The sequence below is a fragment of the Medicago sativa genome, chromosome 8 (genome assembly GCF_051527215.1).
Source record: "Medicago sativa cultivar Bolivia chromosome 8, Bolivia_mono, whole genome shotgun sequence".
Taxonomy (NCBI): domain Eukaryota; kingdom Viridiplantae; phylum Streptophyta; class Magnoliopsida; order Fabales; family Fabaceae; genus Medicago; species Medicago sativa.
In genome coordinates, this window is record NC_140756.1 from 37,932,966 (window position 1) to 37,949,025 (window position 16,060).

The 16,060-nt window shown below is 40.6% G+C and overlaps 1 protein-coding gene across 1 annotated transcript; it reads right to left on the bottom strand.

Annotated features, from left to right (window-relative positions):
- Positions 1-678: 678 nt before the first annotated feature.
- On the bottom strand, positions 679-2,722 carry LOC146898935 (uncharacterized). The gene is made up of 2 exons (XM_085736663.1): positions 2,649-2,722; positions 679-1,720 (listed from the first exon to the last, which is right to left on the bottom strand). The coding sequence occupies exons 1-2, from the start codon at positions 2,720-2,722 to the stop codon at positions 679-681; spliced, it is 1,116 nt and encodes a 371-aa protein (XP_085592789.1).
- Positions 2,723-16,060: the final 13,338 nt, after the last annotated feature.

The following is a 16,060-nucleotide window of genomic DNA, read 5'->3' on the forward strand; positions in this document are numbered from 1 at the left end:
GTAAACATTGGATGTTCGCATCTGTGGTCAATGCTTTTCAAAATTTCATTCTTTCATTCTTCATTTTCAAAACCCCATTTTTGCCTGAACCGCCCTTTTGGGTTTTCGATTCACCGGGGAATAACTTCTTTTCATTGCCCCATTTTTGCCTGAATTGCCTTCATAGGTTGTCAATCAGCGGGGTGCTCATTTTTGCCTAAGCCGCCCTTTCGGGTTTTCAACTTAGCGAGCTTTTCATTTTCATTTTTCAATTTTTTTCCTTTTCATTCTGTTTTTTCATTCTTGCCATTGACCACCGATCATCCTAGGGAGTAACCTGTTTGTAACATGTATTGAAATAGATATTTACACTCATTCATTCATGCATGTTTCATTGAAATGCACCCTATTGCTCAGGTTTGTTTTCAAAATAGACAGGAAAAAAATGTTTCAATTTTCAAAAATGTTTGTTTCAGACATTGACATCATCAAATAGAAAGAAAATATTTTGTACATAGCATTGAAAGTAGAAAGAAAAATAGAGTTTCAAACAAATAGCACAGGCTCAAATTGATGTAAAAGGGTGAAAGTCAGCCAAAGGCATGACTCCAAAGATTTACAAGGCTTGGAAAATGGTAATTTTATTGGTTGGTGGTACATTGAACACGATGACCGCTACATTTCATAGAAATTTTGAATTCACAAGTACAGAAGCTTCTGATGAAGATGATCATTGACAGGCACGTCATTCCAATGGTTCACACGGAACATAGAAGACAAAGTAGCAAGAGCGTCAGCCATCTGATTTTCATCCTGAGGGATATGGTGGACCTCAACCTTGGTAAAGTATGTCAACAGACGTCTTGCATAGTCACGGTAAGGGATCAACTTCTCATGATGAGTCTCCCATTCACCCTTTATCTGATTAATAACAAGTGCAGAATCTCCATAGATGTCAAGGTGCTTAATTCTCAGATCGAGGGCTTCTTCAATGCCCAAGATGCATGCTTCATATTCAGCTATGTTGTTCGTGCATTCAAAGGTTATTCGAGCGGTGAAAGGAATGTGGTGCCCCTGCGGAGTTACAATGATGGCTCCAATTCCCTTACCATAAGCATTAACAGCACCATCAAACACCAATCCCCATCTGCTATTGGGGTCCGGCCCTTCATTGATCAGTGGTTCTTCACAGTCTTTTGCTTTCAGATACATAATCTCTTCATCAGGGAAATCAAATTTAATTGGCTGGTAATCATCAAGAGGTTGACAAGCAAGATGCTCAGCAAGGACACTTCCTTTGATTGCTTTCTGAGCTTTGTACACAATGTCATATTCAGACAATAACATTTGCCAACGTGCGATCTTTCCAGTGACAGCAGGCTTCTCAAAGATGTACTTGATTGGGTCCATTCGGGATATCAACCAAGTTGTATGATTCACCATATAATGACGCAGGCGTTTGGCAGCCCAAGCTAAAGCACAACAAGTCTTTTCAAGCAATGTATACCGAGTCTCGCAGTCGGTGAACTTCTTGCTCAGATAGTAGATAACATGCTCTTTCTTACCGGTCTCGTCTTGCTGACCGAGAACACAACCCACTGAATCATCTAACACTGACAGATACATAATCAAAGGCCTTCCTTCCACTGGCGGGACAAGGATAGGTGGCTCTAACAGGTATTCTTTTATGCTATCAAAAGCTTTCTGACATTCATCATTCCATACAACAGGATGATTCTTTCTTAGCAATTTGAAAATTGGTGCGCAGGTAGTAGTCATGTGAGATATAAATCTTGAAATGTAATTCAGACGTCCGAGGAAACCTCTGACTTGCTTCTCAGTTCGCGGGGCCGGAATCTCTCTGATGGCTCGGACTTTGTCAGGGTCAACTTCAATGCCTCTCTGGCTGACAATGAAGCCTAGCAACTTTCCAGATCTTCCACCAAATGTGCATTTATTAGGATTCACTCGCAGCTTGTATTTTCTCAATCTTTCAAACATCTTTTTCAAATACACCACATGCTGCTCTTCATCACTTGACTTCACAATCATATCATCAACATATACTTCAATCTCTTTGTGAATCATATCATGAAACAGAGTGGTCATACCCCTTTGATAGGTAGCACCAGCATTTATCAAGCCGAACGGCATCACTTTATAACAGAATGTTCCCCATGGAGTGATAAAGGACGTCTTTTCTCTATCTTCAGGTGACATCCGTATCTGGTTGTAGCCAGAGAAACCATCCATGAAGGAGAATACTTTAGACTGAGCAGTACTGTCAACAAGCACATCAATATGAGGCAATGGGAAGTTATCCTTTGGACTGGCCTTATTCAGATCTCTGTAATCAACACACATTCGAACTTTCCCATCTTTCTTTGGTACCGGCACAATGTTGGCAATCCACTCAGGATATTCAGCTGTCATGAGGAAACCCGCATCAATCTGCTTCTGTACTTCAACCTTGATCTTAAGAGCCATGTCTGGACGAGACCTTCTCAATTTCTGCTTGACAGGAAGACATTCAGGTCTTGTCGGTATCCGATGTTCCACAATCTTGGGATCTAGACCCGGCATATCTTCATAGGACCATGCAAAGACATCTGGATAATCATGGAGGAGCTGAATAATCTTCTTTTTCACTTCTGGTGAGGCTGAATGGCTCTTCTTTCTTGTTCAAGCAGTCGAGTGATTTCATACAGTATCTCTTCATCATCATCCTCATCTTCAGCTTCATATACAGGGAATTCGAAATTTGGAGGAACCATAGGGTCACTGTGTTCAACGGGTTTATTGTGGTTCAATCTGCATAATATGATTGGGATGATTTTTAGAAAAATGTTTTTTCCATGCAGATTTTTAAAATTAATAAGAAAATACAGATGTTTTGGTTTTTTCTGGCATTACCATTATTTCCAAGAAAAAGGCACTAAAAGTAAAAAACAAAGAGTCGTGAAAAAAGACGACAACTTTTATTGATAACGGCAATGCCGAAACAAACATGCCCTTACAATGATATCACTTTCGCCTTGGGCAGAGCGAAAGGATTGTTATTTTGAAAACAAAGAAAACATGAGCAACAAGACACATTACATGGAAGCATGCATGACTAAAGGAACATCAATGGCCTCCCAATTTCTCACAGTGCCTCCTGGTACAACAAATGTAGGCACGTAACCACTTTCAGCAGCATCTTCAGTAATAGCATTGATGAACCCAGCACTGTAGAAAGTTCCTGTTGAAACACCAGAGGTTGGGGAGAATCCAAGGCCCTCTTTACGCTTGTTTTCCAAAATCTGAATCACTTTGCCCCAGCCAGCAGCCTGCCCTTCTTGAACAGCCTTCTGGGCGTCTTTCAATGAAGCCATAGCAGTACCAGCCCTCCGGGGCTCTGCACCTTCAACAGTTAAGCCTTGAAATGACGTCCCTTCAGCGGACCCTGCTTCAACACAAGAGAAAGATGACACTTGGCTAACCAGATATGCTTCTTCACCATGCACAGTGACAATCTTACCGTTCCTCATGAACTTGAGCTTTTGATGCAAAGTAGAAGTTACCGCTCCAGCGTCATGAATCCACGGTCTTCCGAGGAGACAGCTGTACGAAGCATTGATGTCCATGACCTGGAAAGTGATGTGAAATGTCTCAGGACCAATGGTAATGGGCAAGTCTACTTCTCCCAAAACATCTTTGCGAGATCCGTCAAAATCTTTAACCAAGTAGCTGCTTCCCCTCAGAGAGATTCCATGATGGCTCAATTGCCTTAGTGTGGATTCAGGCATTTCATTCAGGGATGACCCAGTATCTACCAACACATTGGATATCATGTCAGATCTACAATGTACTGAGATATGCAGAGCCAAGTTGTGGTGTTTCCCTGCTTCGGGGAGTTCATCGTCACCAAACCCCAAGTTGTTGTAGGCAGTAATATTACTCACTATCCCATCAAATTGATCCACAGAGACTTCATGATCAACATAAGCTTGCTCCAGTATCTTCATCAACACCTTCCTGTGAGCTTCTGAGCTCATAAGCAGAGACAAAATGGATATCTTTGACGGAGTTTGCAGCAGCTGGTCAACAATCTTATAGTCACTCTTCTTAATAAGCCTCAGAATCTCATCTAGATTAGACTCTTCAATAGATTGGCCTGTTGGGCCGGGGTTCTTGTCAATAGGAGGATCAACCGGTGGAGTTATGGTGGCAATAGGTGTGACCACCTTCTTTTGAAACAAGGGTGGACGGACTTTCCCGCTTCTCAGGGCTGTAATTTCACAAGCAACATTATCAACTGTAGCTGGGGATACCAGAGGCACTTCCACTCCATTCTCGACCATGGTTGCATTGTATTTGTAAGGAATTGCTTTTGTAGAGGTATACGATACCGGACCAGGTAACCTGATCACCAAAGGCTCAACATTCCTTGTCTTAGATACACTTTCAGCGGGAGAGTCATGAAACACTGGCACAATCACACATACATCACTGACAATCAAGTGTTTGTCATCCATCAGACTCTGTATATCATTTTGCACCACACGACAGCCCATAGGATTTTGGAGACATTCTGAACAGGAAGCATGATCATGATTGAACAAAGAAGCTCGGCAAAGTTTGGCATGTAGTGGTACCAAGGGAGTAACGACATTGCGGACATCCAGCATGGGATCATCTTGAGGAACGAGGATTCCTTCGAAGGCCTCGATCATGTTAACAGCAGCATGGTTTGGAAGCGGATTGTCAAGAACATGAGGAAAACTATTCTCAAAAGTCAACCGTCCTTTTTCTATCAGGTCATTCACAATATATTTCAGAGCAAAGCAACCTTCAACATCATGACCTTGAGCACCCTGATGGAATTCACATGTTCGGTCCTGACGGAACCTGGGAGGCAATGGATTAGGCGGAGGCTTGCCTGGTCTGGTGACACAGTGTCCCTTAGCCAGTAGAGTTGGGAGCAGCTCACCATACCGCATCGGTATTGGTGGAAAAGAAGGTTTGAGTCGGGGACCCTGCTGTTGCTGCCGTTGCTGTTGAGCAGGAGGCTGTTGTTGTACTTGCTGAGTGATGGCATTGACGAGCACTAGTGGTTGACCCGGTGGCAGAGGATATTGCTGGTAGAACGGTGGGAAGAAAGGATGTTGAGAGTACTGCATGTAGTGATAGGGCAAAGGTAATTGTGTAGCAGCTGCAGACGGGTTACCGGATACCATCCCTACATCAGATTCTTTCCTCTTATGGTGACCATTACCGTACTTCTTTGGTGCACTGGCTGAAGATTCACCCTTCTCAAGGACAATAATACCCTCTCGGACAGCCTCCTCTAGACGAGTTCCCATTGTAACCATATCAGAGAAGTTGTTCGGAGCAGAGACTATCATTCTCTCCTTATATTCCTTCTTCAGAGTCTTCAGGAATGTCTGTGTTAATTCTTCCTCATCAAGTCGAGGAGAAACACGGGCAGCTGCCCCTCTCCACCTTTGAGCATATTCGCGGAAGGTTTCATCTGACTTCTGAGACAAGGATTTAAGAGAGTCCCTATTTGGCTTCAGACGGGTATTGAATTCATATTGACCTTCAAAAGCAGCAGCGAGTTCCTCAAAAGTATGGATGTTGTCTTTGCTCAAACTAGTGTACCAATCTGCTGCATCATCTGCCAAGCTACTCTGGAAGCAGTGGATCATCAGTGCGTCATTATCTGCGTAGTTAGCCATCTTTCGGATGTACCGGATGACATGGTTGTGTGGACAGGAAGTTCCGCTGTATTTGTCAAATTCTGGCTCTTTGAATTTCTTAGGAACCTCAAATCGGGATACCAAGCATAGATCACGAGCTTTAGCAGGAGCACCATTGTTTCCCCGGCTAGCCTTGACCTCACGGAGTTCTCCAGCCAACTCCCTTAACTGTCTCTTCATAGTTTCCATCGCGGGATCTTGTCCACGCGGAGTATCGACATCAATCACTTGTTGCACAGTGTGTACAATAGGGTCGGTAACAACAGTAGTCACCTGAGGCATAGCAGTGGACACAAGAATCTGTCCTTGACCAGCAAAACCAGAGACACCAGCAGCAGTATTAGGAGAGTAGTAAGCTGAGAGGCCATAAGGACGGCCGTTGGGCATAACAAAACGAGCATCAGTAGCCACAGTAGATAGTGGGATAGAGGGAATCACCTCAGCAGTAACTGGAATAGAAGTGGCTGGTTGTTCCGGTGCAGCCATCATAGTGGACATAGCGTCATGAGCCTTAGCCAAGTCTTCTTTCATAGCAGCCAATTCGGCACGGAGCTGAGCATTTTCTTCTTCAAAGTTAGCCATCATTCTTCTCTTGTGAAGTCTTGTTTGATGAATTCTTTCTGGTTGATAAACTTTGCGAACACGAGCCACTTTTCAAATTGCGGCGGACAAAACCAGGAGGCAATGAGCACGAGGGAAGTTTTTTGTGACCAATGAATGCATATGATGCATGAAATGTATTAATGCGTATGCAAAGAGACTCTTTTTTGTGTTATCGAAGGGTTTTAGACAAACTGGAAACTTGTAAACATTACTAAACAACAATTAACATAAACGGGGAACAAACAACCAACATATAGTTTTACAAGACGATTCCCTTTGAAATACTAAGCCAAGGGATAGACTTTGAAATGTAAAACAACATAAACAACTGGAAATAACAACAGGAAAAAAGGAATCCTCAAACATAGGAAGTGGAAGCGTCATCCTCGGACTCAGACTCATAGCTGCAGTATCGTGCATAGAAGTCACGGGCACCCCTAGCCATCTTAGAGTCCCTCATAAGCAACCTATCTTTCTCTTCAATCTCTCTCTTAGCCTTAGCTAACTCTTTCTTCAATGTCAAGACCTCATGAGTCTGCTGCTCATCCTTTCCATCCAAAGTCATGATCAAGTTCTCAGCCTCATAGTATCTAGCCCTCCACTGATGCTTCTCCCGACTCTCCATAGCTAGATGTTCCTGATACATCTCCTGGGTAGGTGGGAGTAGAGGCAAAGGCATGGTAGGAACAGATGCAGACACATATCTCATAGAGGGGTAAGGCATACCAATCTCCTCAGCTTGGTTTATCACCCACTGTGTATAGGCCTCATGAGCAATACCGGACCTTACACCCATATGCTTCACCACTTTCTTTCGAAGTTTAGACCAAGCTTCCATGAAATCCTCTCTTATTCCCGTGGGAGCATTGGAGTAGTGAAAGAAGTAAGGAGTCGTAGCAAGATTGATGGGTTTTTCTTTCATCGGGAAACCAAATTGTCGCAAGGCGAGCTCTGGGTTATAGTTGATTCCACCCCGGGTACCAAGAAGAGGTACATTGAGAAACTTCCCACCACCAAAGATGATTTCCTTAACCCTTGAAGCGGGAGTGAGCCAAACCACTTCATTAGGAGTGAGAGCCATAATCCTTTGTGAAATAGACCAATTCCCCGGATTGTCGTGGAAAGACTGCGGAAGGTGCGAAATAAACCACCTATAGAGGAGAGGCACACAACAAAGAATGTATCTACGACCTTTGCCAGAACGATCATGAATAGCATTCATGTCCACGAAGCCATCAAGATTCGGAAAGAGAATAAGCCCATAGATGAGAAGTGCAAGAATAGCCTCGAGAGTGTCCTGACAAGTGGTATTGAGATTGGCTTTCCCAAGAAGATATTCTGAAGTGAACCCTCGGATGCGTGCCTTAGTGACAAGATTCTTGGAGACATCGGTGATCTTGAGATAGAGATCTTTAGCAATAACCAATGGAGTAGAAGGATTCTCAAGTCCCGCAAAGGGTACCCCCTTAGCAATAGATAGACCTATCAAGTGAGAATAAGCCTCTAGAGTAGGCACCAACTGAAAGTCTGGGAAAGTAAAGCACTGATACTCCTGATCATAGAATTGCACTAGAGTGTGCACAAGCTTCTCATCCACACTAGTATGAAAAATAGGAAGCAAAGCCCCGTATCGATGTCGGAAACCAGTCGGATCCTCAACCTTGAGTGCCAAATCTCACAAACTAGCCAAATCCACTTCCTTGAACTTGTAGACTTAGTTTTCTTCATTCCTACAATGTTTACAAATTCAACTTGTCTAAGCCCTTCGATAACAATGCATGGAAAAAAAATTATGCATGTATGCATGATTATGTTCAAGTTCGGAGAAAACATGGTGGGTTTGAAGTTCAAAGTCGAGGAGTCATGGGTGGACACGGCGTCCGGTGAATCAAGGGCTTTAGGATAATAGTAACCGGGTTCTAAAAAGGTTCCCAAGTTGCAACCTCTCCGACGTATATCATGGTGTCACGAGACAACACTCGCTCCAAGATTATCCGCGGAAGGTCTAACTTGAGTGTAGTATCGCGTGACGACTAAAACTCGAGACAACACTCGGTTTAGCCTCCGCACTACGTCCTAGAAAATGGCCATGGATGGGTTTGGTTATCTACGGTTCATAGCGTCATAGAACAATTAGAAGTAAAGTGCCTAAACGCGACAACACGCGCCGACAACATCACCCCTAAAATGCCTCAGCTATGTGGGAATGATCGCATAATCCAAAACACGAGGCAACCCCCGGAATGAATTTTCGATTATATCCCTCCTAAATCCTAAGTTCACTCAGCCCGGGTGCAGGACTTTTGATATTCTCACCCCACACGTTTGCAAGAAATTAAACATTTATTCACATAGGAAAGCAGGTAAAAGAAGCATTTATTCCCCAAGCGTGGGAATAAAGACTAGGCGTAACTCTCGAATGTCCCCAGTGTAAGTCGCCAGCTGTTTTATCTTGGTTTTCGGGTGTCAAACATTGATTACGTTTGAACCTTTTAAACCGGTGATATCTTATTTTTTCTTGGGAAGGGAAAAAGTAAGCAAAACCCTTGAGAATCGAGGTCCGGGAGTTGTTTTCGCTACGGGAAGGTGTTAGGCACCCATAACTACTATAGTATCCTATAGGAACCGTCTTTAATTTCTACGCGCGCGCTCTATTTTTAAATGCTATTTTGAAAGTGTTTATTTAAACCTAAGAGTTTCTAAGTGAAGAATTGGAGGGAGAAGAATGTTTTTGGATTTCTATTTTAGTTGAATTGAAGGAATTTTGTTCCTTGCCTACGTACCCGTTTAAGGGATCAAATCCACCGTAGTTCTCTTCCAAAAATGTTTTTGTTTTTGTTGGTTGATTTTAAGTTTGAAAATTGGAATTTTGAAGAATGGAGCTTGAGAGGCCTTGAAGGCATGAGAATTAAGAAGAAGTGGGGTTTGATTAGTTATTTGCAAAGTGTGGTCTAAGTATGATTAAAGTTCATTGAAATTTGATTAAGAAAATGAAAAGGGAGAATACAATGGGATTTTGATCCCAAGGTTTATTTTGAAAATGGTTTGAGTGATATTGTTCATATTTTTTGGAAAATGATTTTTCTAAGTATAGAGCCTAAACATACATCTAAACATACAATCCTAAACATACATCTAAACATGCATATTTTAGCTATATACCTAAAGTGGTGTGTGTGCATGTGTCGGTGCTTGTGTCGGTGTACATTATTAGAGTCCATAGTCCTTTACATCATTGGCCTAGATACATTCTATGGTCTTGCAAGAAATTAAAATGACATGAAAGTAAAATACAAAATATCCTAATTCTTTACATTCTAAGCCTTGGTACAAATTAAATTGCAAGAAAAATAGAGATGAATATGGGATGAAATGGGGATGCTTATGAAATATATGAGACATGAAATGAAATGGTTAGTAACACATGGTAATATCAAAAGAAATAAAGCAAGAGAAACACTATAACACAAAGCATAGAAAACAACCCAAAATAAAGGCAAAATGAGTGCAAACATGACTAAAATTTGCTCATAAAGTGCAAGACTCATGTGACTTATAATCCTCACATTCCAACACATTTTTAAAGGTTTAGAATCAGACTTTGGAATGGGAATTAAGGCAACATGATTAACTTGACACTTTAGAAGCAAACTTAGGCACATTTACATTATTTATTTACACAAGTAGCTTGTAAACTAAGTAACCTACCAAGATTCACAATTATGCAACAATATCAAACACAAACAGTGGCTAAAACTCCATAAAAGTAAGTGGCATAGGTCACAAATGTTCATCAAGGAATTGGGATTAAAATCAAGCAAATTTTAATTCATTTTTAGCACAAAATATCACAAAAATAGTAAGAGAACCACCACATTATCTTTTACCAATTTTTATTATGTAAAATTAACACTAAAAGGTCACAAAATTATCAAGAAACACTCATGAATTTTTAGGAATTTTTTAAAGGGTTTTTTGGACTAAAAGGTGCAAGAAAATTACTAATTCTAACAAAAATAAGGAAAAAAATGCTTCAAATACTTTTCTCAAGTTTTAGCACAAAAAATGTCACCAAAATGTTAAGAAAAATATCACGAACACATAGAAAATTTTTTAGGATTTTTTGTAAACAAATTTGGACAGACAGAGGTGCAAATATCAAAAAAAAAAAACAAGAATATGCAGGAATGGGGGGTGGATATAGCAAAACTGGAAAAACAGGCAGAAGAACGTTGGGCTTAAGGACGGGTCAGGGTGGAACCATGGGTTGAACCATGGGTGAACCGGTTCGTTGGCCTATATAAGGCCTTGAATCGGTCCATCACCCATTTCCCTTCTCTACTTCTCTCTCTAAGACAAAAACTAGAGAGAGAGAGTCTGCAAATGACTCTCTCTTCCCCGACGAGACCTTCCTCCTCCGACGTGGTGGCCCATGGTGGCGCCGCCGCGTCGGAGCTTCAACCTTCTCCGATCTGAGAACTAAATACCTCTTCTTAAAGCTCTTTCTCTTCTCTTTATGATTTTGAAAACGTTTTCTTGAAAACAAGCTCAGATCGGAGTAGATCTAGGATTGAATCATTCGGTTCTATGTTTTCAACTTTCATGAAACGAAACCCTAACATGCTCTATTTTCTTCTCTGATTATGAAATTGAACTCGTATTTGAAAAACAAACGGTGAATCTTCATGATTTTTCAAATTAGGGTTTCGTTTCGAATTTTCTTTGGATTTCTTCGAAGTTTTCACTTCGATTCACCGTTTATTTTCAATCTTGAGTCTTCGATGATGATTTAAAGTGCAGACGAGAGGATTCTTTTGAATATACCTGGATTTAGTGGAGATTCGAACGGAAATCCTTGAGAAAGTTTCTGATCCTTCTTCTTCTCACTCTTTTCGTCCCTGTGATCGTGTGAATCCACTGGATTTGCACTTGAATTGCAGGGACTAGTTCGATGATGAAGGTTCTTGCGAGGAACCTTTGAGAACTTCGAAAAAAAATCCAATTCGAAATGATTTTTGCTGCGTGATTACTGGATTGAGACTTGTGTTACGAAATTGATGAGAACTTGTGGTGATTTGGTGTGGATTTTGTTCTGGTTTGGTACGAATTTGGATATTCTGGACAGTTAGGGTTTGAAGATGATGAACTTGTTCATCATTGTTCTTGAGCTTTTCTGGGTTTCTTGAGAGTTTTGATCGAAAAGTTTGAGAGAGAGAAAGTGAAAATGTGTTTGTGCTGAGTTGTAAAAGAATGAATGGTATATTCTTCTGACACGTGATGAGTTGGCTGGTATTTATAGGCCAGCTTGTAAAATTCTGATCCAATGAGCCTTGGACACCTGTACTGGACCGTAACTAACTCTTTCTTGGCTGGAAATTTGGCTTTGAGGACCTTTGTGCAATTTTAAAACTCTTGGGGACCAAACTGCAAAGACACTAAAGGACTAAACTGCAAATAAAACTTAAGAAGACTAAAAAAAATCGAAATAAAAAAAAAACTTAAAGAAAAAAAAACTTGAAATTAGAAAAGAGGACTTGAATGCAATTACTAAGAGTTTGAGGACTAAAAAAGAAAATTACTAAAATTGGTAAATTTGATTAAACGTAAAGTGGAACAGTTAAAATTGACAAAACGGACTAAAACGAACCAATGGCCTAAATGAGGTACTTTAAAGTAACCTCTCTCTGCCAAAATTTCGTGTGAAATGACCAAAATGCCCCTGGGGCTAAAACGACTGTAAATGACTCAGATGCAATTTTAAAATGGATTTTTAACAGGGAATTGAAACAAAAGTTTATTTAAACCCACTTGAAAGACTCAGAGGCACCTTTTAAGATTTGAACAAAGCTTTGACACTTGAAAAGACTAAAATGCCCCTAGGGGCAAAACTGACTCAAAATGACTTCAAATGCAATTTTTTGAGATGGATTTTGACATAGAATGAAACAGAGACTTATCCAAACTGCTTGAAAGGACTCAAACAAAATTTTAGAAGACTGGAAGAAATTTTGACATAGGAAATGACTAAAATACCCTTGCATGTGAATTTTGCAAATAACATTGAAATAAAATGCAGAGAAAGATGTAACTGATCAGAGATATATCAAATGACTTATAATGCAAGAAAAGAAGAATTGAGTTAGTATTTTTAGGTCCAAAATTAGGGTATAACAGAAACTACCAAGCATGATGAGCCTATAAATTTCTCTAAGGAATTTTCTATCGGTGCTCCTGTGTTCATAGAGGAACCTGACATTAAGGAAGCTGAAGATAAAATCTAGAAATCCCAGGTAATTATCTCTTGCCCTAATTCACAACATGCATTATTAGGGCCGCTTCCTATAGAAAAGGAAACCCCAAAGGGTCTTAGCACCGTTTTTCCGTGTTCAGAAGAACAACTTCCACTAGTCTTCACTAAGGGTCCATATGATTTAAGTTTCTTGAAATCCAAATTCAGAATCGAGCCACGAATTGGCGAAAATGACCCTTACATTAGTTGGCTAGATAAACTAGAGAAGAAGAAAGGTCAATTTTGGAAAGACATAGGCATTTTTGACCTTATTCAGCTGTCTAGGTTAGGACCTAAGTACCATAATGAACTGATAATCGCTGCCTGGCATTTCTGGAATCATTCGACAAATAGCCTACACCTGAAATGTGGTATGCTCACACCTACTTTGTTAGATGTCGCAGGCATTACTGGCCTTAAGCCTACTGGCCAAACTTTCGATCCTGAAATTCATCAGTCAGACTTTTCTTTTGATTTTACTAGGCCTGCCTATGGTTACTTTGCCATAGATCATCATGATACTTCGACCACTGAAGTTTCTGACACAGAACACATTGCCTTTCTAACCTGTTGGTTATCTAGATTTGTTTTTTGCTCAAGGTCTATCCAGATTCCCAAAAAGTTAACTGGTTTAGCCATTCAATTGCATGAAGGCAAAGACATTTGCTTAAGCAAACTCATTTTAGGGTCCCTGTATGAGAACCTAAACCAAGCAGTAACCAGCATCAAAGATTATCCATCTTGGGGTAGTTTGATTATTCCTGGCCCTATTTGGTTGTTTCAATTGTGGCTCTTGGCCACTTTTAGGACAAAGCTGGCTATTACACTTCCTAAGCGCCTCCAGAAAGCTTATGAAGATAGCCCTATCGAAGGTATTGGTTTGGCCATGCTCCAATATAGCAATAGAACCTCTCAAGACCTATTTTCCATTGCATTTAATACCTTCTTAGAATGTGATACCTTTACTCCTGCCATGGCTCCATTCACTGTCAGGCTTCGAGGGCCAACTTGGTTTACAAAGGAATTTCCAACAACTTCTATCGAAGATGAGGCGGAAATCAATGCCATTTGGGAAGCTTATTTAACCCCCACATATCTATCTAGAAGGCTTACACCTGGTAGTCCTTATGGGTTATATGGTTATCAACCGAACCATGTTGCTAGACAATTTGGGCTAGTTCAGCTTAAGCCCACTTCTTTGCACCAAAGCATAGATGACCTGAAGCAGCCAATGATAGAACACTTTTGGAGGTCAACTTTACGTAAAGCTGAAAAACAAAAACTTGTTTTCAAGCCTATTCCTTTTGTTTTATCTACATCATGCACTGAAGCATTCATTCGATGGTGGCGGAATTATTATGAACGCCAGACCAATCGAGTGAATCCTGATCGAATACTTCCTCAACTAATCCTTGCTTTTAACAATGTGCAGAGCAAGACTAAGAAGACCAAAGGTATGCATATTCGAGAAATTCAGGCTTTTCAAAAGTATTTTCAGACTGTATATGATCCTTTGCATTTAAAAAGAACAGTCAATTATGCCGCCCAAACTCTAAGAGATAAAATTTATAATAAACTTCCTTCGATGAAGTTTCCACCTTTTACTCCTAGGAAATACCTTTTTACACTGCACTTTAAAACAAAATTCCCACCATTGCCAACCAGTAGACTGGCATTAGCTTTCAGGCCACCATATCCAAAATGGCTAAATTGTATTTCCTTATTGGGAATGAAGCAATTGTTAATAAAGAAAGAGGAGGATAGAGTGACTGCATCGAAATTGAACCTTTACAATTTTAGAGGTCATCTTGGCTTAGACCTTGCTCATATTCGAATCACTTCTCCGATAGGAATAGGTAATGAAATTACCAATCAATTTCTAGGCAAACCAAATAAAAGATTTTTAAAAGAATAGTTATTTGTCACTTATCTTGTATCCTCTTTTTGCAGTTGTTTCCTTGAACTCTAAAGATGGAAGCGATGATGATGATGTTCCAAAGCCATCTAAATCCAAGTCGGGGAAGGCATCGAAGAAAAAGTCATCGAAATCAGAGAAGAAACAGGTTACCCCTTCTCCTGAACCATCTCCTATGGACGTCGAGGAACTTGCTATTGAAGATCAGGTAAGTCTTATTGGCCTATTTTCGACTATTTCTTTGTGTGATAATCTTATAGTCGATGTTTTCCAGCCTGATTCTACTTCTGAGGCCGTCAAAGTTACTACAACTTCAGAAATGCCAAAAGCTAAATAAGGCCGAATAAAAAGGAAACATAAAGTCCAAGAGACCACCATTGAGACTACACACACTGAGGGATCTCCACTCAAATCAAGTACAAAAAGGCGGAAGCATGGGCACAAACATTCATATCCTAACAGTGCTCAATCTTGTGTAGGTGACAATGTTTCGAAGGTAATTTATCAACTTGATGCCATTTTTAACATATTCTATTCTATGTTCTTTTGATAATCCCTTGACATTTATTTCGTTCACAGGATATCGAACATGGCATTGTTGATACTTCTCAACAGGGTCAGCTTTTCTCGACTGATAAAGATATCCCAACTCCAATTGTTGAGGAAGAAGAAGGGGAAGAGACCAGCTCTCCTGATGCTGCTAATGTTTCTCCTAATCTACCATCGAAAACAAATGACGAAGGTTTGATCCTTAGCAAGCTGGCTGAAGAAGGTAGGCCATTTCTTGAGAAGAACACTCTTGATTAGACTGACCCTTTATCGGAGAAGATCACGTCGATGAACAACTTAGACTTGGGGGACGTTACCATCAACCAAGAGGAACTCGACCGTCTGGAACAAGTGAACCCTCTTAATGCATTTGCGCTCTTGATGAAGAGCAATGCACTCTTTTCGAAGAGTAGTGGCAAATCTTCGAACGTTTCTACTGATGCTCCATCAGAGAGATCGAAAGAAAATCTCTTAGCAGCATTCCGAGACAAAGTCCTGAAAGTTAACCTGTTGGAAGCTATCGAGCAAGATGAGGGCATCATAGGTGAAGTAAAAGACTTGCTGCATAAACTTTGTGAGCTCCCTCCTGATTCTAAGTTCCAGCAACTTTCTCACTCACTAGAGCCTCTTCTTGATAACATCAATCAAAGTTTCCAAGAAAAGAAGACTGATCAAGCCCAAATTGAAGAGCACACGCAGCGCTGTGATCAGCTTGTTGCGGACGTTTCCGCATTCAATGTTAAATTTGAAACTTTTCGACAGGAAACCCCAGTTGTTCAACAAAAGGTGAAAGAGATTGATGCTACCATTGCAAGATACAAGGCATAAATCCAAGCACTAGAGACTCAAAAGACTAAACTCTTGGACAAGGAAAAGCTCATGAAACAAGAGGCTCAAGTTGCTCTTCAAAAGGCCAGGGAGTCACAACAATTTCAACAGCAAATACAAGCCCTTGCTCAAAATTGTAGTGCCCTCGATGGAAAG

Excerpts from the sequence above, each read along its gene's own strand:
- LOC146898935 (XM_085736663.1), bottom strand. The coding sequence starts at position 2,722 with ATGAAGCTGAAGATGAGGATGATGATGAAGAGATACTGTATGAAATCA. Across the intron at positions 1,721-2,648 it reads TGCTTGAACAAGAAAGAAGA|AAAGAATCATCCTGTTGTAT; the intron begins GCCATTCAGCCT and ends CAAATTGCTAAG.